At 38.7% G+C, this 24,393-nt stretch overlaps 1 protein-coding gene across 6 annotated transcripts in view; it reads right to left on the bottom strand.

The window, feature by feature from the left end:
• The window catches only part of atxn7 (ataxin 7), a 63,763-nt gene extending 39,481 nt beyond the window's left edge, over nucleotides 1-24,282 (bottom strand). The window contains exons 1-5 of one of the 6 annotated variants that reach the window (XM_088636224.1): nucleotides 24,107-24,282; nucleotides 17,620-17,722; nucleotides 16,324-16,509; nucleotides 9,345-9,563; nucleotides 9,082-9,150 (exon numbers count right to left, since the gene is read on the bottom strand). In XM_088636224.1, coding sequence (XP_088492350.1) covers nucleotides 9,082-9,150; nucleotides 9,345-9,555 — 280 coding nt within the window. In that variant the 5' untranslated portion in view covers nucleotides 9,556-9,563; nucleotides 16,324-16,509; nucleotides 17,620-17,722; nucleotides 24,107-24,282. Of the gene's footprint in view, nucleotides 1-9,081; nucleotides 9,151-9,344; nucleotides 9,564-10,223; nucleotides 11,071-16,323; nucleotides 16,510-17,619; nucleotides 17,723-21,962; nucleotides 22,310-24,106 lie in introns of those variants that run through there. The other 5 variants (XM_088636227.1, XM_088636223.1, XM_088636225.1 and 2 more) reach the window with 5 other exon arrangements.
• Between the last annotated feature and the right edge of the window lie 111 nt (nucleotides 24,283-24,393).

Below are 24,393 nucleotides of genomic sequence, written 5' to 3'. Positions count from 1 at the left end.
AAAATGTTAAATATATGCATCTGTTGAAGTCCAAGATTTTCAGAACAGAAGAATAACTACATTTATGACAAGACTAAAGAAAACCATTTTTAAAACTTTATACCTGTGAAGAAAAAAGAACTTAACCCAGGCTATAAAATAAGTCCAGTTTTTGTAAATGCCTGTAGCCTTGGTGAATATTGCTGACTTGACATTTAAAGTGTGTATGGTGTTACTTATGAAAAATAAGAGTAATGTCAATGTTTGAAAAATTGGAAATCTCAGAATATGTAAATATAATCAAAATACATGATAAAATTTGTGTAATCCTGGAACAGAAATTGCAGACCTGAACATGGTTTATTCATGAAAGTCATTACATGAAAAGGACCCAAGTAAAAATTAGTCCAGCCCTACTTGAATGTTGGCAAAACAAAATGTGCATTTGAATGAACAGTTTCTGTTCTATTTTGGAGGCCCAAAATGTACCTTCAGTAACTCTGATCCCTGTTACTGTTGTAAAATAAAAATACACAAAAATAAAATCTGTCATTTTCCAGAAAAGCCTCTCGAGCCAGGATACAATCATTTCATGACCTACAATGTGCTGGCTGTTTTACAATAATGAATGAGTCTCAGCTTGCTTTGTGCAAGGCAGTATTCTCAAGGGTATTGGCTCTAGAGTTCAGCAATAAAACAAGTACAAAAAAAGAGGTGCACTAAAAGTCAGTTTTGTAACAAGAAGAATTAAAATGAAACATACATGGGACTCAAAACATCAACCAAACTCAAGTGCAGTAAAAATACATAAGTTGCAGTGCTGTGGTTAGGGCTCTGGTAACGGAAAGGTTGTGAGCTTGAATCTAAAGTTGAACCTTAAACAATGTTTTTCCTTGAGTAAAGAAGGTACAAATTTAGGTCACTCTTGAGAAAGGCCAGTTAATTAAAAACTTGATGAACTTCAGCTTTTGAGAACCTTATATCATAGCAGACTGGGACTCTGGGCTTGTAAGTCAATATTATCCGTTTCAAACCTGGGTGGTAGCTTAACAAAGTTACTTTAGCTTTGACTGATTTCAACATAAATTGGTACAAACATAGACTGATGTGGACTATGGGGACTAGGATTGACTTAGTCAGATTCTAACGCTCAACTTCAAGCGCTCCAAACGCAGGCCAAAAAAACATCATATGTCCTGGTGGTCCTGGTCCTTTCAAAGACACTTTAATATGTCCAAACTGTGGGGTCTCCCACATTAGCTCTGCTGGAACCCAGATCTTTTGAGATCAGAATCCAGCATTCAGTTTATATTACTGAAAACACCATAAAGAAAACTTTCAAAGGGGTCCCATTGTCAAGTTTTAGCATTCTGTACTGTTAGTAACATAATGAAGTCTGGATATCTGCAAAAAGATTTCCCAGAACAAAAGTGGAAGAATTAACCTATGAGCCGAGCTTTGGGAGAGCATGTCACAAAACACCTTCCTTGAGACAAAGTCCCATTGAAGGGGAACAAAACCATAATTATTTATTGATTATTCATAGATATAACAATTTTCTAAACACGCAGACTAAACACGACCTATAAATTAGTTAAACCCGGCAGGGCAGGCAGGCAGCTGAGCACTACCCCAGTTAATATTTGCTACACTTATTATATTATTAACTGTTTATTCCACACTGTAAACAAGAGTCAGATCTAAGGGATTTTTCCATCCAACCACTCAATTCCACTAAGTGAAAAACAATAAATGCAGCATGTTAAGAATACATATAGGCAAATGTCTCACACATGCTTCTAATGCTTTTTATCCTTTCCACCTTGGTATGTTAGCATTTGAACCACTTAACACAGCTGACAAACAGTTTCAAAGTTTTAACTATGATATAGTTTCAAAGTACAACTTACCTTAAAATGTTAAAAATGGACAGCACACTAGTAACTCCTCACATAGAATACCATGTATAATTTTGGTCAGCACATTACAAAAAAGATATTGCTGCTCTGGAATCAGTCCAAAGAGGAGCAACCGGATACATTCACAGGCTTAAAGGAATGTCCTGCTCTGACAGGCTAAAACAGGGGTCGGCAACCTTTCAGAAGAGGCGTGCCAAGAGTTAACTCACCCACTCTGCATTTACAAATCTTCATGCCACTGGAATACTTTTAAAATTAATAATAGTTCTACTTCATTTTTGATTAACTAAAAGTTAAAATAGGAAAAGATAAAAAAAGAAATTAAGCTACAGATCTTATGGCTTAGTTTGATCCTTGCCCTTGCCATCCTTTGCTGTGTTCACCCTTTGATAACCCTGAATTACAGACTGATGGACCTAGATGAGCTGCATTTCAAAATCCTCAGTACACATCCACTGAACCATGGTCAAATCCATGTGGCTGGTCAGTTGTCTGGTTTCATCCGAGAAGAAAATATTGGGCCAAAACTTTAGTAACCCTTAAATGTGACAGAAAATTCTGATGCCAATAAATTTTTCAATTTACATTTCAATCTCAGAAACACCGATGTTTGTGATGTTACGATAGTTATAATTCCTTATATGGCACTTTTCTGGTCACTCCACTCAAAGAGCTTTACAGGTAATGGTGGTTCCCTCCACCACCACCAATGTACAGCAACCACCCGGATAATGCAACAGCAGCCATAGTGCACCAGTACTCACCACTCATCAGCTATCAGTTAGGAGGAGAACAGAGTAATGAAGCCAATTCATAGATGGGGAGTATTAGGAGGCCATGACTGGTAAAGGCCAATGGGAATTTGGCCAGGACGCCGGTTAACACCCCTCTTTTTCTTTTCCCGGAGGTCTCCCATCCAGGTACTGACCAGGTTCACACCTGCTTAGCTTCAGTGGGTTGCCAGTTGTGAATTGTGGGGTGATGTAGCTGCTTGCTTTAAGATGCTGAAAATAGCATAAGGCCAATGTGTCAATGATTCCAAAAACGTTTCAAAGCTTCATCTGAACCTTGCAGACAGAGAAAGAGTTTGTTTATATGCACAGTTATGTCAGGTAAAAACAGTAGTTACACAGCCCATTGTTGTATCACCCATGAGTTTTAGGCAGAATAACTCCTCTTGAATTCCATCTGAGTCACAGTGTCCCACAAGCACTCTTACTATGGTACATCATTTAGACTCTCATAAAGTGTAACACTAAATAACTTTAATGTTGTTAATGTTTTGGGCTATTTTGCTTATGATCCTGTCCAATGATCTAGCAAATGTAGTTAAGTTGTTTATTCTAGAGATGCTGGTCTATTTATTTAGGAAAGGATTGAACAAAACATCGAAACAAATGAGAAAAGCCTCTCTTATACATTCCCCATCATGGAATTGGTTTTCCATGTTTTGCTTGAGCAGTTGAATAGGTGAATTTTTAGACACAAAGGTCAGTAAAGACACTGCTCTGCTTTCTGTACCACATTGTGGCCCATTTGACTGAGTCAGCCTTGAAGTGTTGCTCCTGCATTGTCTGGAAATGTTGTGTAACACTCTTCTAATAAAGGACAAACAGCACGTTTGTCATACTCATGTTGAAAAAATCTGTTTTCGTCTTCCCAACTTTGCTTTCTTAGGAACCATTATTTGGTACAACATGCTTGTCTTTCTAAATAAGTACAAAAAACATGACTAGCAGTTCACATTGGGAGCTTTCCAACAAATCAAGATGGCACTGCGAAAAGTAATACTGTAAATAAACCAACTGAATGGTTTTCTTAGACAGACCAATTAAATAATTTCACTTATGGTACACCTTGCTGCACATTGCTGATCCCTGGCCTAAAAGAACTGGACAAGCCATGAGATTATATACCTTGAAAGGTAAAATGAAGGTTATTAATTTTGAACAGATAAGACTACAAGAGCACCTAATTCAAGTTAGATCTCAGAAGCTAAGCACTTGATGTGTACAGGAATCAGAGACCTCCGGGGAAATCTAGGTTACCGCTTCTAGTGGTGCTGGAATGTGGCACTCTTCCCTCTCAATAAAATTTAAAAAGGAGGATGAGACATTAAATAGATCCTGAATGGGACAGACCCAATCGTTACCCAGGTCATTTATAAGGATCTGCACACAAAAATTCACAACATCCAATTTTATTGTAATGAATTTAAGTCTAAAGAGTGGGCCACACAGTGGTTACCATTGCTGCCTCACATCACTGGGGCCCTGGGTACACTTCCTGGGGTGCTACCTAAATGGAGCTTGTAGGTTCTCCTCATGTTCACAATGGTTTTCATCAAAGTGCTCCAGTTTCTTCCCATTGTCCAAAGTGAGACTGGTAAGTTTATAGGCTTCTGTAAATTGGCACTGGTTTGAGTGTGTGTGCTTGTGTCTCTATGTGCCCTGTTGTCATCTCAACCAGGGTGTTCCCTGCCTTCTGTCCAATGCTTCAGAATTCTTCAGGGTCCGGGTCACCATGACCCTGAATTGGATAAGTGGTTGAAAGTGATGTGATTATGTGACAGGAAGCTCCAGTGTTTGCCTTTTCAGGTCCCAACAACAAGGAAATAGCAGTCAAAAACCCCCCAACTACCACCAGCACTCTACATGCCCTTTTATGAGAATTACTATATTCATCTAATTAATTACCTAATTATCACCCACTGTGTCACTATTTACAATAGTTAAATGCCATACAGTGTTCTGTAGTTGTACGTCAGCTGCAATTTCACCCTTTTATTAACATAGCCTTCCACCCTGACTACTTCATTATTCAACCAAGCACTTTTCAAAAAGAGTAGGGGTGTTAAGCTCACTGTTCTGGCTAAATCCTGCCCTGGTCATTGATAATGCACTTTGGATTGACGAAGAAAGTCCTATCCTATTTGTAAACTGCTCTTGGATCCTTTGAAATTAAAAGTGTTGTATAAATGCATTAAGGGGTAAACATTCAAAATCCTGAAATGCATTGACAAATTCAGAACAATGGAAGACTTTAGCATCAAGTGAATCTGCTGCTTTGGTCCTTGGAGGTGAAGAAGTTTTTTGTTCTTGTAACTTATGTTATATATAGGAAGAAATTACAAATTATTAAAACTGTTCACAAAGAAAACAAACAAAGACATGGAAACTAAGGGGAAGCACAATTAAAATAAAAAAACAGGAGGAAAACTACTAACAATATGCTTCCAGTAATCAGTTAGATAAGATCCTTGGATCAGTTATCTGCTAATAACCAGTTAATGATGGGTCAAATGGCCTCCCCCCATTTTAAACTTAATTACTGTCATTTTCTAGTGATCCGAAATGCAAAGGCTAAGACACATGATAGGATAACCCAACATTTTTTGCACTTTTTAAAATCTGGTTCATTCATTACTGGTTTTCACAGCCCATAATCCAAAAATATAATTTGTCTGTCACCTCAGATTACAACCATGAACTTAACAACAAAATAGTAGGGAAAGTGACTATGCACGCTTTTCTTAAATGAGCCCAGCTCAGTCACTTGCCTCTCCTCACAATGCTCAGCCAACAATGGAAAACAGGTGCAGCTCTGAGCTGCAACACTGAGAATTCCAGGCAAACTCAAGCCACAGAGGTCACTGTCACTTAGCAAATCAAGGAACCATTGGTGGACTAGTATGGACTTTAGGGTTCAGCTTGTGTTGTCAACAAGTGGATTTAATGGCTAAGCATTTTGGAAGTCACAAGTCCAACATTTCCTTAAACGTAAGTGAGCCACCATGCACCCTGTCTAATACTCTAGTGGTGAGAAGCCTTGTGACTATATGTCCTGAAGTCAGATGATGTGGGGCTTCAAGCATGTCGAAGATTATGGCTCAATTCATGCAGTACAGGGGTTGCTGCTGCAAGCTGAGGTGAAAAGAAGCTAAAGATTCCAAATATGACAAATGCAAAATTAAAAATACAAAGCAGCTGTTAAAAAGCCGGTGCTTGCATCTGCTGGCAGGATTAGAAAATACCTTGCCAGTCCTGCAGGACAACCACACATACAACTGGAACAACTAGTCACAGAGCTGTCAGATATAAGCAGAGCTGGCATGTCTGCGAGCAAAACTCCTTGATCACTGCGATGGTAACTGCCTCTACTTGTTCTTTAACGACTGTCAACAACTCAATTAACTTCAGAGGCCTTATGCAAAATTATTTTATTTATGCTCTTAATCTAAATTTTACTTGGGCTTGAGCGAGAGACCAGTCACAGCAATCTACCTTCCCTGCACTAAGATGATGGAGTCGTAAGAGGTGCTCTTTCATCTCTTCTAATAACAGAGCATACCTCACTTCCTTCAAAAACAAATTCACAATGCTGTCAACACACTTTCCACTGGAACTATCAATTTCATGTCCAGCCTTTGAGACCATTTCTACTAAACTTATCAGCAGCCATATCACCCTGCAACTCACAACTGGCAACCCACTGAAGCTAAGCAGGTGTGAGCCTGGTCAGTACCTGGATGGGAGACCTCCTGGGAAAAACTATGGTTGCTGTTGGAAGAGGTGTTAGTGAGGCCAGCAGGGGGCACTCACCCTGCGGTCCATGTGGGTCCTAATGCCCCAGTATAGTGATGGGGACACTATACTGTAAACAGGCTCTGTCCTTCGGATGAGACGTAAAACCAAGGTCCTGACTCTCTGTGGTCATTAAAAATCCCAGGGCGTTTCTCGAAAAGAGTAGGGGTGTAGTAGGGGTGTAGGGGAGTAGGGGCGTCCTGGCCAAATTTCCCATTGGCCCTTACCAATCATGGCCTCCTAATAATCCCCCTCTATGAATTGGCTACATCACTCTGCTCTCCACCCCACTAATAGCTGATGTGTGGTGAGCGTTCTGGCGCACTATGGCTGCCGTCGCATCATCCAGGTGGATGCTGCACATTGGTGGTGGTGGAGGGGAATTCCCCATTACCTGTAAAGCGCTTTGAGTGGAGTGTCCAGAAAAACACTATATAAGTATAAGCAATTATTATTATTATTATTATTATTATTATAAACTACGCTGAGGATGTAGTGTACAGTGCATATTTTGGGTGCTGGCTTCCTATGTTGTTATAACACCCCACTGCAGATTACTGATGAACATACAGTAACATGTAGCAGGCATTAGGGTATAGCTTGAATCTTACTGCTAAACGTACAACAACGATTCGATACTGTTTAACTTGTTACTTATTTAAAACAGAACAACAAAAAAAGAAAGGTCCAAATATAGATGATCTGTTTTATTAACAAAGCCTAACAACTGTCCAAGAAAAAATATTGTAAATGTTAAACGTTAAAGTTAAACCGTGGTTTGTGGAACAAAAACGCTGTCCAATGCAGAAGGTTCTAAGAGGACTAATTTGTTGCTAAGTGTAGACACTAAAACCATTGTCTGCCCATGCAAATGTAGTGTCAGATAAGTGCTCTGACAAAGCACGGAAAGCTACTTCTTGCTTCTCAGAAATTATTCCACCGATAAAAGCGTAAATTTTGACCATTAGTGATTATAACTGTTACAACTACTGTACACACTATGACCTGATCAAGAGCATATTTGTGCTTCTATTCATACTCTTTAAATCAGGAGTATAGTTATGAATGCCTTGCATAACTTTTTCAGAATTAAAAACAAAATATTAATAATTATTAAATAATTTTCAAGACTAGGCTAACACCTAGAACACAATTAATGAAGTGTGTTGCATGCAGGCAGAAGCAAATATGGTCTTACAAACCTAATGTGTCTTCCCACCCCACTACAGACTAATGATGAACATACAGTAACAGGCATCAGAGTAGTGGCTGAATCTAACTATAGTCATTGTGAAACTGGTTTCATGACAATTCAAAACAGAGCATGTATGTGGCCTTTAATGAAACAGATAAACAAACATTAATCTTTAACCCAACAAAAACAAAGGAACTAGCAAATGCAAAAAATGCACTTTCCCAGATAATATTTCCCAATGTCTGTGCAATGTGTCAGTACCACTCAATAAGAGTGACAAAGTATCTTCTAGTCATCCAAATTATATGATATCTGAGAATGTCATATAGGCTTCAGTGTTCAATGGTTATTATTTTTTCTCATTGACAGAGGCTGATGACTGTGGTTATATTCTGGGAGAATGTTTTATTTGCCCATTACAGCATGCTAGTTTTTGTTACTGGATTACTAAATACAAAATTTAATTTCAATTTTAAAAAATCAGAAAACAAAATTCTTTCACTATCATAGATTGGTGCTGGAGAAGAAAACTTGGTTCAAAAGAAAGAGAAAGTGATGCACATTGTAGTGAACAAGTTTCTAACAGGTTCTAATGAACACTGTATGGCTCCACTTCATAATTTTGCCTATATTCAGAAAGCAGGTAGTGTGTTCCTAATGTGTACTTCTATTGTCTTCCAACGATTATAAAACCGAGATTATCTGTCCGGTCGCATTAAAAAAAAAGTTTTTCATCACTAACGGCATGGAACTGTTCCATCTTGAGCTTTTTAAACTCGCTTGTCTTTTCTCCTAAATACACGGTTTGTGCCACTGGTGGAACATTTTGCTTCTCAGGAATCTTGGTGTAGTACAAAATTTTCATTTAAATTCAGTCACACTGACTGCTACAAGAAGATAAGTTAATTTTAAAAAATATTATCACTGCTTGGTTGTGTGTTATAAACATTACCTCTAATTTCGGTACGATTTAAAGGCAAAAACAAAACTGTCACACTCTGCGGATGTTTTAACTGCGCTGGTAGTCACCAGGAAGGTTTCCAACAGTAGGGTACAGTAGCACAATTCGGGGATTTAATGACAGTCCCATCGCTCCTGCTAACTTTAAAACTGCTGCTGTACAAGTCTCTGCCCCTCCCTCCCGGCGTACAGCAAAAACACTTATTACCTGTGCACCTTCCCAAACATCAGCTGCGCAAAGTTAGACCTGTCGCCTCTCGGAAACGCTCTTGAAAATGTCAAACTCCAGTCCACCCACCCCCAGAAAACATTCGGTCCCTCCAATTGTTCAACCGACCCGGGCTACAAATCCACTTGCTTCAGACGCAGGACAGATTTCTGCCCGGTAGATTAAGTCTATGCAAACCACCAAACAAAAACACACCTTCCACAAAAGATCACTCACCTTCCCTGCAGAGTCTCATTGCTTCTCGATTTTTCCCGCACTCTTTCAAACTTTCCTCCGATTCCGCACCTAAAATAAGAGGCAAAGCGTGACACACCAGTCAGAGAAAATAGTTACACTTGCTGGGTTGCTGTTACTCCTAGCAGCGTTTCTTAATATTTCCCCCAAAAACTGCACGCAATCAAAAAAGAAAGCAAAAAAAGAGCTCTTCGTTTTCTGTTTCCGAAAAGAAATCTGACAGATTTTTAGCTAGAACCGCTCACCGTCGTTCCCGTGAAGTTTAGCAGCATCGACCCAGCTGCTCCAGGGCTGTCCCAACATGATTTCTGGACTGGGCAGCGATCTGCGCTCCCCTACAGTCGCCATTGCTGTGGAGCCTTCTCCCTGCTGGAGCTGCTGCTGCTGCTGCTGCCTGAGCTGCCTGGCCGCTTTGCGCTGCTCCCCCCTGACGTCATCATCGGCCCTTTCCGACATTCTTTCCGCTACAATGTAACAAAGCAGCAGTCAGCGTTTAAGGTGGTTAAGAGCAATTCTTCCACTTGGCGATGACGCCGTACACCACACGTTTCTCTCGTTCACTGACAGGTCCTGTAGTCATCAGGGTCTTTTTTTAGAGCGGGCAGGGAGGGGGATACAGTTGGGCTCGCTTGCCTCCCCCTTTATTTCTCATAGCCAATACAGGTATAAATAAAACAATCTAACGGTGTTCGTTAGATCCGTATACATTTCTTAATGGTACAATCCTAGTTTAAGGAAAAAGATAAAACTTTTAAGGAGGAACCAAACTATTGAAAGGGGTTCGCTGACAAGAGCGCGGAATAACAGGGAATGCAGGTCATTTACGAGAACGGAGGGAACTTCCTATAAACTCAACCCATATTAAGCATATCAGCCACACCGTAGCGCGTTACTACTACGCTTGACACAACTTAGAAGGGTCATGAATGACGTTATCACACTACCCCTACAAGTTTTCCAAGGTTCAATAAACGGATGACTTTTACTTCATTTTCCCGACGAAGCGCCCAAAAAGGATAAAAACAAAACTGTAAAATCAAATAAATGTTATCACTTTTTCTGCTGATGGCGCCTCTGTAAATTTGAGATATTACACATTTTCATGACTACAGAACTAACTCCACCTTTTTTGAGAAACGCCAACAAAACATACACGTTGTTTCTCGATGTACGTGTTGCCATCGATATCAACAGTGGCAGTAACGTAGACTTGGTTTTCTGTGTGTGGGAGGTGCTATAGGGGCATGCTGCGGCTCCGCTTCCTTAAAGCCGACAGCTTTACAGCACGTCAGTTCAGATTTCCCTCAGTTCCAGCTTTTGCGTCAGTACAGTGCCACAAGGATGAAAGTGCAACTGCACCATCAAGGAATAAATACTCCACATTTTTACACAGCGCAAGGGACGTGCTAAAGCGTTCTCTCGCTCTTGTGAAATTGCGCCTTTTGAAAATGCATAATTGTGCACTGAGAGATTTTCTTGAAGATGTTTAGACAACGCACAAAATTCCATATTTTGATGACTACTGTAAACATTTTATAAACCCTGTTGCAGCTTTTCTGAGTCAAGTCCAAGTGTTGAGTCTGCACAGCTGAACCCTTTCAGGCCTTTAGTAGTTTAATGCAATAGATAAGTAACGGATAGTAAAACACACCTATAAAACAAGAGCAACTTTATATTCCTGTAAAAGTATCCAAAATCTCGTTATTTAACTCTGTGAAATGTAGGTCATTTAAGTTCTTATTGTCGAAGTTCTTCACATGCAGTATGCCATCTGAAACCTTTAATTTCTCAATTTTTGGTAAACATTTAATTACTGTGTGCTACTTTGGCATAAATGTGTTGTAATCAATCAAATATTTCATAATTTGGTGCTTTATAATACACATAAACTCCCTCATGGGAGAACAAAATTGAGACATAGGAGACCTAAACTTTATCAACGCAACATAAATTTGTTTTTCATTTAACTCACTTTTCACATTACGTAGAAAACATCTTTTGTTATAAAAAAAAACACTGAACTATTGTATAAGAATACCCCAGGTTTCATCACCTCACTGAATAAAAACTAATAACACGGAAATGAAGTGGTCTGAATACTGCGTTCAGAACTTCCTATTGCTGCATGGAATCTTTATTATACACAGTGATTGTGTTAGTTAAACACCCACAGTAAAAATACATTAATATATTTTTGTTTTTAATAAAGATCTTCAGCTGAAGAGGAAATAATTTAGAGAAGTGTACTGCACTTCTGAACTGTTAACATTTCTTACTGAATATTTATCTGCACAGGTGTTAATTACAACATTGGCTTCTAATGCTTCATCGAAGGTGCTTAATGCCACCAATTAAACATATCGACACTGTCTCTCACTTATGTTCTGCAGAGAATTGTCTAATTCTTGTGCAGTTCAAAATAAGAGTTCAGCTCTGCAAACAGATGCCACATGTGTAGTCAATAATCTAGGATACTGATTTTTCATGAAACTATGCTATTTGATGATTCTGCATGCAGTCATGCAAACAAAAGCTTGTCTGTCACAAGAACCACACAGGTCAGATTCTCTCACCCTTTTCACCATAAACACCAAAAACAAAATCAGTTACCCATGATTTTTAGTCCTCACTATGTTTCTGTGTAGCTCAAGGAACATTTCACCTCCTAATTGCACCACTAGTGTACTAAAGGCTTCACTGTTTCACACAATGTTACAGTCATCGGGTAATCCTATGTACATAAAATATCTAAAAACAGGTGATATACAATCCCAAAATACAGAAAGGTATGTAAGCCGTTGCTTAAATCTCAGCCCATTTTCAGTGATGATCTTCCTAAACTCTGATGTTTCCAGCTTCTAAGGTCCACTGTATTGTTTTCTGACCTTATTTATCCAAACCAGTTAAGGTGTTTCAGATAGTAATGCAGCCAGGCCTCTAGCATGTAAAACAGGATCTACAAGTGTGCCCTAATTGCCTATCCTGAATCACTGCACTGCGTACTGTTAAAATGGGCCTTGGGAGGTTTGTAGTGCTATTAAGAAAATGCCAGCATTCTAGGATTAGGCCTTCACGTGTTGTTAACCTTGGACAACCACTGGTTTAATCTGCTTTGGGTTTCACATGCTTTCTAGACAAACTGTCCATGTCAGGTTATGCACCCTATGTCATTTTCAGCTACTCTGTAGAAGTTGGTGGCTTTTTTATTTATCCAAAAACACATTCTTGAAGGTCCATTTGCCCATTAGAGAAAGCCACTTATTCCTGGCGAGGTTCATAGTTGTTCTATCCGAGAAGTATTGGGCACAAGGCAGGACTACACCCTGTACCGGACAGCAGTCAATAGTAGGGTGTATATGCAGGGACAATTTAGAGACGCTGATCAACCTAATCAGCCTGACCCTGGAAGATGGGAGAAAACTGGAACACCCAGCAAAAGCCCACATGACAACAGCGAAAGCATACAGACACCACACTGAAGTGCAGATTCAAACACAGGAGTCGAGAGCTGTGAGGTTGCAGTGCCAACCATGACTTCGCTGTGCCACTCTTCTTCAAGGTCAGTCTTCAATATTATTAATCTACTGGGGTCACAGGCAGCATGTTTGATCTGTTGCTGTTACAAATATAATCTTATACAGACAGGATATATTTACAGTAACAAATCTGCTAGAATTAAAAACTAAACTTGGCTAATTGGTCTGGAGGCATTTGCTTATACAAGAGCGGGTTATTGTTATTAAGATAGTTATATGTACTAAAGAATCCACATAGTGCTCTGCATTCAGTTGAATCCAAATGTAGAAAGTCAATGCCACACTTGAAAATGTTTCACTGCAACACACTACAATCCTTTTCAAATTACAACAGTGCAGAAAAGAGACAATTGCTCTTGAAATAAAATGAGACCAAAAGATTCCAGGAACCCCCCTGGACTTGAAAATAGCCTGCATGTGAACAACGTAAAGATCTGTGTATATGCAACTCCTAACAAAATTTGAAATGATTTAAGTGAGATACCAGAAGGGTCTGGCTCGGTTACCCACAGACCAGGACTAAAGAAGTGCAGACATTGAACATACTACCACACCATTCATCTATCACAAGATAGCAAACAGTTAAAAAATAAAGTGTTTACGTCTCTCCTTTTGCAAGGGGCATTTTAACACCTTTTTAAACAACAAATACTGCAAGTGGTACAGAGCAATAATCAAAAGTACTCAACTGCTCCAGACGAAACCTTTCAGTGTCTGGTTTTTAAATCGACTTTTCTGGGACCCTGCTGGCATGATAAATATTGTAAACAAAATGTTTTTGTTTGACTGCAAGGCTTCTTTGTACCATACAGTCCGAGTGTTGCTGAAGATACTTCCACCGAGTTTCACATCAAACACTCCCCTGAAGAGCCTGGCATTACGCCACCAGCCCTTGTGCAGCCGTTTCAGTTTCCTCATCTTCATTCAGATTAGCCCCCGGGGAGGGGAAAGGAGAGCGTGTTGTACAGCAGACAGATTATGGAATCACTAGAGTGTACGACAGAGGCCCTTCCACAAGACGACAGTCTCCATTCATCAAGTAATGGACAGATGGCTTTATCCACCAAAACACCACTCCAGCTGTAGTGCAATGTACAAACACCAATTAAATAATTATAATAACACTGACAATAATTATTATTTCCATTTCACATTTATCATACAGTCTTTCAGACAAGGTTTTGCTGTTTGTCCAGTACCAAGGATAAAACAGAGTTAGCCTGTGAGAACTGTCAATGAACACAAGTTTTCAGCATGCTGCAAAGTTATTAATAAAACTCCTTTGTAAGATGGGTTTGTTAGAATTAAATGCTTTAATTGTGAACATAGTGATAATGACAATTCTGCAGATGGGCTTAATGTAAAAGATGTTATGTTTCTCAAAAATGTTTTAGTTTTCTAGCTATTTGTATTTTTATTTTAAATATATTTATCACCTCAAAGCAGTCCCAAAAAAATCTGTACAATTCTGACTCATTTTCTCTTATCCAATTGTTCCAGGTCATTTATCAGACACAATTCAGCTTCCGCAGTGCTATTGCTCCCCAGATCCTGCACGTCATGAACATGCTTACAACAGAATATCACATTGCTTTTGCAGGAAATAAAATATTGGGGTTTAATAATAAAGTAACAGCAGCTTACACTCAATGTTGCATACCTATACAATTTTGCACATATCTGCACATTAAAATTTGAAATATAATATGCAAAGCACACGGTAGAGCATTAAATCTTCTCTATTTATATCTGTAATCACAACAATGCATAAGAATATAATTCTGGGAAAAGCAAGAGGTGATTAATACAGACATGAGTGTAATAAAAATTGTTGTGTTTTTCTTAAACAACACGCTCCACCATGTGCCTTACACCTCCTTAGAGTTGCATTTCTTCTTTCACAATAGCCCTCGAAGGCCAACCACACAGGTGGAGCAAAAACTTTTAACATAACTTAATATATAGATTCTGTGTAATATACAGCATTGGACAAATCTGGTTGGCTTTTTTTTCTTTAATAGTGATTTGTTCATGAGTAACGGATCTGCTTCAATTCTGTATATTGCTGCGCACTTCATGCTCTGCACTTCATAGCACTATCAAAGTGAAATTTACACGATTAATGTTTCCATATTCTTTCAGAAAGATATTTCAAGGTGCCTATTCCAGTATTTCTCCATGCAAATACTCCTCCAATCAAGAGGCAGGGAAAACTACTACATTCCTTAAAAGTACTGCCATGCAAACACTTCTATTTCTGATACCAAAATTTGTAAATTTCTGCACATGCTCCTTACCCCAGTATAACTGGTGCAGCCTTAGATGAGGCTCATCCTGTCCTAATTGTTTCAGTCTGATCTTTACATTGAAGTGCATTCCCAGGAATGAATGTGGCAACAAGTAATCTATCATTAATTGCCACAATATCTGAACTCATCTTTTTAAAGGCTAATGTACACTAGGACCAGTGCTGACCTGTTTTATTTTTATCTTGTATCTGACATCAGTCTGCCTATGGAACACTTTGGGTCATGAACATCTCAGGACATGCACATTAAAAACTGACAAATGTGTGAAGTAATTAAGGTTATGTGTAAGCTTAAGTACCACATTAAACTCATTACAAAGATACATGCATGGCTTTAATATATGTAAACAATGAATCACTGTGATTCAGCAATATGTTTGCTATGAACCATCGTGAAGCAGGGGTGGAACATCGTCACTGTAACCGAAAAAGACTGAAATTATGAACCCTTGTGAATTACTTATGAACCACTTATGTGACATACATTATTATGGTTCTTTGAACACTCTATAACTTTCTCCAACCGCGATTTTCAGAATAAAGTTCTATTCACAGATGCAGTGTTATGAATGTGTCTACTGACTACATTAAAACCTCTTCTCTGCATGATAAACTACTAAGGTCTACGTTACATATATCAAAAAAACATTTTCTTCTCTTAAAACATGTCGGTAGTATATTCTCCTAATTGTGGAATTAATTCATTCCAATGGTGTTCTTTTGACATGACAGGATAAACTACACAGAAATAACTCTTCTGGTATGTATGAGCTTTCCATGCAATTGGTTCACAAAATAAATCATTCTTTCGTGTCCTTACATTTCAAGCTATTCAATATGAACAATTCAATTGGCCAAAATATATGTATATCATTAAAAATACAATGACGGGAAAAAAAGGCATTCACACAACTTTAATTCCTGATGTGCAAAAATCGGGAGTTACTATTACACTGTGTAATTAATTACACACTGTAATATAGCATCCCAATATGTCCCAGTGGCCAACTCACACCTGAAATATTCTAGGACGCTTGCAAAGATGTTGATGGGCCCAAATACCACTACTAGCTGACATCTGAAACCCTGTGGTTGAAATGGATGACCAGTTGATAAGGTCATTGCCAAGAAAACAATTAAGTGGAAAACCACATCTTGGATCCTGTTGCATTCAGAGAAAAGCTTAGTTCAAAAATCATTTAAAAGATGGATGACGTCAAAATTACTACTGAGGTGGACAGATACAAGGATCTCTTTGTATACGTGATTATATATTTAATATAATCATTAAACAGTATAATCCCTTGTGTATTTTGCAAATACAGTTTCACAAAAGCTACAGCATTGACAACAAAGAAATGGCGAAAGAAAGCACAGCACCTGTCTGTGGGCATAGCCGCTCATTCGATGGCCGGACGCCTGCCACTCTTCTGTCCTGTTCTGTACTGAGCCTGTGTCAGCACGGGTGGGCTAGGTGGTCATGTGTGCGGGCAGGTGTGGAGCTGTAGCTGGCTGGGGAGCCTAATTCGGCTGCCCTGCTCCCTGCAATTGGGTACTTTGCTGTTCCTGGAACGCACCCCGAGTCCCGCCACGATAGAGAGTCATAATACAAACATTCCGACAGCGCAAAAATACATTAATTTTTACTTTTTCTTGTATGATTTCATGGATTATACTGCAAATGTAAAGGAAAACAGACTACAGCCTTACATGTACTTTCAATAATTACATCATCTGTGCTTCAAAGAAGAATAAGATCCAATGAGTAGAATAAGAGGTGTTTTATGGCATTTAAAGTTATATCGGATATGACATTTCATAATTTGGATTTATTATATGGAATAGACTACTTAATGTCTTCCGTGACAGTGCTCTGGGCTGTTACAGAGGTTTGTTCAGAGCCAATGCCTTAGGTTATAGTTTTGATTCCCTTGCTTGTGTTTCTCTTTGGACTCTAGACCCTAGAGTTCTGACCCCAGCACTGGATTTCCCTTTTGTGCTGTGTCTCTGATTATCCCTGCTTCAACCCTCGCTTGTTTCCTGATTACAGTTCTGGACTCTGTTTATCAGTGCTTTCGCTAGTCTATCTGCTGCCTGGCAATGAACGCTGCTACATTCTCGGACCATGACTCTGAACTGTGTTTTGCCTGTTCCACTGCTTATTCCGTCTTGCACATGGATTCTAATTTGGAACCTCGGACCACTGCTTATTTCCATGAGCAGCAGCCATTACAATAGGTTTGTGCCAAGATGTTTGATTAATACCGACAAAGTAAATCAATAACAACAGTATTTTTTTCCAAAAATTACCTTCACACTACAGAAGCAACTAATCAACTATTTGCCATCAGGCAACAAGGTTTACTTTTCAGTACCAGTGGTAGCTCATTTCTGGAGTCACAGTGTTCTAGATAACAGACGTGCACAAGTACTGCTATTCAACACTTTGTTATTCATTGATTATTTTGTGCAGGCCGATTCAGAAGTAGCAGTTGGAGCATAGGAAAGACGTACAAGCTTGACGTACTGTAGTCTGTATCTACTGGTCTTTATGATTGTGTTTATCATGGATCAGATAGGGATAAATCAAAGCTCATCACTGCCGAGTTAAACGTACACAGAATCTGTGATCTTCAAACCACAGAGAATAAAGCATGGTATTTACTGGACCCTTACCTTGTCAAACGTGAAAAAGAAATCCTATTAGCCAGATCAGTTGAGCTTCATCAGTTTGGTTTTATGGGTGTTCTGACTCCAACACAACAGTTTTAAGGAAAATCTGAAAGAAATCACAGCAATTTGAACCTTAAGCTTTTGGAATTCATAAATTACTCAGACTCCAAATGATCACTGTTTAGGGAATTACCTATTTATCTGCTTGAAAGACATATTATTTGCCATAATTGGATCTGACAGCAGTAATTCTAACATTCTCACTGAGAGCTTTCATGTTAGTACATGAGCTGCTTATGGAACAACCCGCCAGTGCCAAGTAATCCAATCCACTAAGTAGTATCCCTGGTTAACCACCTGAGAGTATTTCAGTTTGCAGTTCAATAATCCTATTTCCTTGTGAATTACTGAAAACACCAAACTATTACCTAAACATCATTCTGCACTTCATGTGTTTAATTATTGAAAAGGGTGAATTGGAGGTTTTGATGCATGACAAATCAGCCAGAGATCAAATATTTCCCCTCCTGAATAGTTTAAATAAAAATTCCAACTGTTGATAATTTATGTAAAACTAAGAAAGCTTTGTGAAACCAACATTTTTTGTTTAGATTTTTTCCCATAACAGACAAGAACTATGAGATACAGTACTAAATAAAAAGGTAATACAATGTGAGTACACAGCTATTACAATCCTATTTCACAAATTCATGCAGTATTACTAAAACATGAATTAAGATTACATTACATTAGTGTTTAATCTACTGCAATGTGCTTGCACAACAATCATGAAGGACTGGTAAATTGTACTGTACAAATGATGAAAGAGTATGACTGGTTTTGGGAAAATATTTTTCACTGTTTCAGTTAGATCTCTTATGTTACTTTGTGACATATGCTTACACTACTAAAAATTGTGTGGAAATCTATTCAATATCAGACTGTATACTTTGTAAATATTTAAGCCATTACTCATATCCACTTAAGATTTTATACATCTATTATCTTACACAGAAAATGACTTGTAAAAATAAGCTATGTATGATGGTCAATGAAACTGTATAAAAGTTCAATACGTAAGAATTTTATTACAAACAGCACTTACTATAGATCAAACAATAAATTGGCCAATTTAGCTACAAAAGAAATATCAGCCTGGGCCAAGATTGGACCAATGTCAGTTGAGAAAATGAAAAATGCTATTTCTGCCCACTAAATTAAGGGGACGTCCTCTCTAAAGATTACAGTCTTTTCATGGTGGAGACGTTTGTGTGCTCCGAAGGCCCAGAGAGCGATGTTTCAACTCCTAATAGTGCCACTCAATTAGGGCAAGGTCGTGGCGAGATTTCCAAAGCAAAGAGCAACACCAAAACCAACTCACTGGCAGAGCTGGAAGACTAAGACAGGAATGATTCACAACAGCTGCAAAGAAGACTGATCTTTTCATTTTGCACAACAACACTCCCATATGAAAACAAGGCAAGCACAGGTAACCTATCTGATTAATCAAGCCTTGTAGCAGTGACTGATGAATTAGGCGAGATGAGCATAAGCACCAGACATGGGCCTGATGGTGGAAATGGTCTTCAAAGAGCAAAGCCCAGACCAAACACCCCGTGAAGCAGGTTATCATCCCACTAAACAGGTAATAAAAGTGAATGAAAAATCAGAATGATCAGAAAGAAATGATCATCAACAAATCCTTTTGAGACTCTTCTATATTAGCCTAAATGTAAGGAACCAAAAACGGCATCTTGACACAGGCTATCACCGCCAGCAAGGAATTTAGTCTGCACCAATACCAATGGACAAAACATGTCATAAAGGATGTCTCACAAGAGGCTCCCAAAACAGTCATCTGTCCTGTAATCCCAGTTTACTCACAGCTGTCACTGTAGTGGTGAGCACATGATCAGGACCCACCCCTTTCCTCACATATTCCCCTGCCATGTGTGTAGCCAAAATGCAGATCTCCAATTGACCTACTCTGCTGTCTCCAGACACAATGACCAGAGTGTCTCTCATGGACTGGACACATGCACCTTTTCCTTGTCGGGGCCAGATTAACCTGTAGGTGAGCCCTAGACAGGCCTTAGGTGCCAAAAAGTGCATTGTTCCACAGACTTCCACTGAAATACAAACACATTTTGAAATTCCAAGAACGCATGAATACCATTATATTCAACTCTATAGCTCATCACATTCTCAAACTGTTTAATTCTCAGTTTTAAGTCATTACACACTGTTTATGGAACATAAATAAATGTAGCACAGTTATCTAATAATGTCTTCATGCTCTGAAATAAGTCAGACCAGTACAAAAGCAATGTTACTGTTAGTGAAAATGAATTTGCAGCGGTATTAATGAGGAAATAAATTATACATATATTTAATAAGACAGCTCAATGGTTAGATTACAAGCATTATCATCACTCATTTTTAAAATACCTTTCTTCTTCCTTTTCTGCTGGTAAACCTATCAATAACTTCCATCACAATATGAGGACACTGTAAAACTGTTCTCAATTGCTAACAATGTACATACATTTAGTTTTCCTCCTTTCACCATTGATTGGAGGCAATTATTCACAAGTTTCATCAAATAAAAAGAACAGCTCCAGAACAGCTAGAGAGTGCTAACAGCTAGAGACTGTGTGCATACAAAGGCAAGCGTCCACATGTGTCCCTCAGGCCTAGCTGGTACATGTTCACTGCTGATGCCTTTGCTTTTAGGAACACAGAAGTTTTGTTTTACAATTTCTATATCTACATAAACATCGCAAATATTCAAAGAAATAAACTGCAGAAATCCAATTTTGTACTCTAATTCTTTGTAAGTCTGACTGCAGTTCAATTATTAGGCAGTCACAGATGATATAAAGTCTTTCAATAGAAAATGCCTTGTAATGAATTTAATCAGTGAGTTACAGACTTCTTTGTTTTTGTGCCTCAGTGCTCAGACATTTTTAAGTGGTAGGCCAAAGCGAGCAAATGTAGCCAATACATTTTTTTACAGTTTCTTTGTACCTAGGAGCAATAGCTAAAGTAACAGAATGTATGTATAATTAAATTACTAAACAGATCTCATGACATAGAAAATCAAATCTAGGGTGATTTCTGAATAATCCATCCACTTTCTACCCACTTCTTCAGATTCAGGGTCATGGGGAAGCTGAAGCCTATTCCAGTAAGCAACGGGCTTAAGGCAGGGTACACCCTGGACAGGACACCAGTCCATCATAAAGCAGACAGACAAACACACAGACACGCAGGCATTCTTACCAGGGCCAATTTTCCCAGAAGCCAATTAGCCCAGCATTATTACTTTGGGCTGTGAGAGGAAACTCACAAGGACACCATGAGAACATACAAACTCCATGCAGACAGCACCCCAGGTCTGGAATCAAACCCTGGGCTCCAGCACTGCAAGGAACCAATGCTTACCATTATACCACCATTTTATCAATAAATGAAAACTGAACAATTAGCACATGTGCTTTCTTGTATTGGGCCATTCCATGTCAAATAAATCAAATTCACTGAAGTTTGTGTTCACATGTGTTTAGTGTAGTGGAAGAGTGAGGTCAGGTATGTAACAAGGTGAAATAAAGTTAATTTGGGCCTAAATATTTGGGCCCTAGGCATGTGCCTAGTCTGCCTGAACCTTAACCCAGCCTTGTTTCTAAAACTAGCCAAAGACTGAAAAGCCTGATTTTGGAGATTCTCAGTAGCATTATGAAGAGAATTTGGAACTAACAATTATCATTCATTACCATAATGTTCTGATCTGCAGTTTGGTGTAGTTTATGTTTGCTTTTTCAAACTGGATTTCCCTAATAAAATGTAGTTGTAAATGGTCAATCTATGATTTATTTGATATAAATGCAATCACAATTATTTCAGGGATCACATTACCAAGCCACAATGTGCAAGCAGAAACACCAAAAAGTGTAAAAAATAAACCTGACAATGTCACAGAATCTCTCAGAATCTTTATCACATTGTAGCCTGCTTTCGTCAACCTCAAAAGCTAAGCAAGGTTGGGCCCAGGCAGTGCTGGAATAGAGCCAGGCTGTGTGAACAGTAAGTGATGCTATTACACCAGTAGGCAAATGTTAAGCCAATACCCCAGTGTGGTAACAGGGAACAATATGCTGCAGGAGGTGTATTCCGTTGGATAAGACATCACACTGAGGTCTTGAGTACTTAAGTTAAATATCCCAAACTTTGTTAATAGGATTTTTAAACTTGGTGCCCTAGTTAAAATCTGCTTTGTGCATTCACAATGTGGTCTACCTACATTTCCCCTTCAATTAAAAAGGTGAAGTAATTTTTCACCTCTTTACCTAAAATGCTCTGTTGTGAGGCTGCCAGCACAAAAATGCTTCCACATGACACACTGGTGGATGATGCACTTCAGTGCAAGAAGTAGGGCTTCTCCTATATCTGAGATCCTTTGAAATCCTTGGGAATAAAAAAGAAAGTGCAAGACAAATGCAAGCATTTAATTAACAACTGGAGCTGGGTCATTCTGTGTCAAGTCAATCAGACCTTCCCAAGTCATGATTTTAATTTCACTAATATTTGTGTAGTAGAAGACAGAGGTTGGATATTTAGACCAAATCTTTAAGCTCATGTGGACGACATGACGCAGTGGTAGGTTTGTAGAAATACCTTTTATCTGAGAAATCCAGCGTGAACAAGCAAACATAAACTATACCAAACTCCCAGTACAGGGAACCTGGTTTCAATTCCTGACCTGGGGTGCTATCTGTGTGGAATTTGTATGTTCACCCCATATTCACATAGGTTACCTCTGAGTGCTCTGGTTTCCTCCCACAGTTAACAAATATACTGGTAAGTTAACTGGCTTCTGAGAAAATTGGCACTATTGGGAGTGTGTTTGTGTATGCCCTGCAGTGGACTGGTGTCCTGTCCAGGGTGTATCTTGCCTTTTTCCTGCTGCTTGCCAGGATCGACTCCCCTGCGACCCTGAATTGGAAGAAGAGGTTAGAGAATGGATGAATTTAAGCTCATTGATGAACATCTACTGGAACACTTTTCTTGTGAAAGAGCACAGCCATACTTAAAATACATACAGTATAGCCTTGGAGAGATTTTGAATATCTAAACATTTTTGCCTTAAAAATTTAGAATACATATATCTCTACATAAGCTTCTAAAATCACTTGTCTGGCTAGACACATCTTCTGTAGAACTGAAAAATAATTATAACTTCACCATTTCATGTAGCAATGATGTCCAAATGTAAAAAATATATCCAGTTGTCAGTTCCTAAGTTTTAAGTCACTGTTTGGCTGAAAACTGAAAGATGAGCTCGCAATCTAACAAACTAAGATGCAACAATTTAATCTTATTTGAGCTTGTTACAAACCTGACTTCACACTTCCACTACACTAAATACATGTGAACACAAACTTCAGTGAATTTGATTTATTTAACGTGGAATAGCCCAATGCAGGAAAGCAGCAAGCTAGGTGGCATGGTCTTGAGAGTCAGTTTCCTTACTATAAAACCCATACGTTCTTGCCAATATTTTAAAATAAAACCTTAAGCTAATGTTTCTACTTTCTTTTGCTATTTAGATGAAGTATGTCTGCTTGAACCTTCAACAACAGGCTCATGTATTAGCATTTTTGAATAGATAAAGGTAATACTTATATTTCTATGCCCACTTTCTATGACAGGCTGTCCCGCTGAAGAGATTACATAAACCCCCGCCAAGAAATATCTGCGTTTTACATTAAAACGTTAATCATCTTAATAAGAGAAAAGAATCTCCTTCTTAAAGTTTAGCATTGTCAAACTCATCTAAATCCTCACTAACTACGAGAACAAAGATCTACGTGGAATATAACGGAAGAGAAATAATTTGTTGCAGAGCTTGTAGTAACTATTTTACCTACCACATATAATGTAGCATTTTACAAATGGTACTGGGTAAATAAGTGACAGCTTTTCTATCATTCCACTGTTTCCTTCAGCAGTTTCCAAAACTCACCGAATACTTCTAAGAGTAAAACAATCATTACTACTTTCTACGAAAAGTCGCAAAGCACGAAGAAAACAAACGATGCACATCTATAGCTTCATTCAGGACATTACAGCAAAAATCAGACCTGCAAGAAAAACTGTTTTGACTTAATCTTAAAAAATAAAACATCTTGCACCGTTTCAAGTTTTCAGCGTGTAACTTAATTTAACGAGGAGTATTCCGCACAAAACAATTCTAATTTACTGGACGATCTTACTGTGTATTGAAAAGGATTAAGAACTTGTTACTTTCATTTTCTTCCATTATTATGAACAAAGCTCCTACAAATACTCGAATAGCCACATTAAACAATCTTAGCACCGGGCTACTGGTGGTTTGTGTAAATTGCTACCTAAATTGTTTCTCATTGTCATTTAAGAAAAACAAGAACACTAGCAGACTGCAGACAGAGAAATAAACCTTATCCGTGTTTACCTGCTTCCGGGATTTTTAAAAAAAGATACAAAAGCTCCTTCGGGATGTCAGTCTGTTAAATGTAGCTAAATTTGAGCGGTGAGAATGGCGAATAAAGAGCGAACACAGTGCTCACTGACTGTGGAGGTCTTTACCCGGGGCTTCCATGTCTGTTTACCAGGCTGCATTCTGGGGGACATACGTCACTCTTTCCGCACGCTTTGCACGTCGGCGCTTAGCGAGGCTTCAGCACCTCCAAGAGGCCTACGAAACTGATGCCATTGTGGCTCTGAGCAAGCCTCTGCGTT

Source organism: Lepisosteus platostomus, chromosome 6 (assembly GCF_059453375.1).
Source record: "Lepisosteus platostomus isolate fLepPlt1 chromosome 6, fLepPlt1.hap1, whole genome shotgun sequence".
Lineage (NCBI taxonomy): Eukaryota > Metazoa > Chordata > Actinopteri > Semionotiformes > Lepisosteidae > Lepisosteus > Lepisosteus platostomus.
Note: the sequence above shows the minus strand (reverse complement) of the source record. Positions and strands in the feature narration are given on the sequence as shown.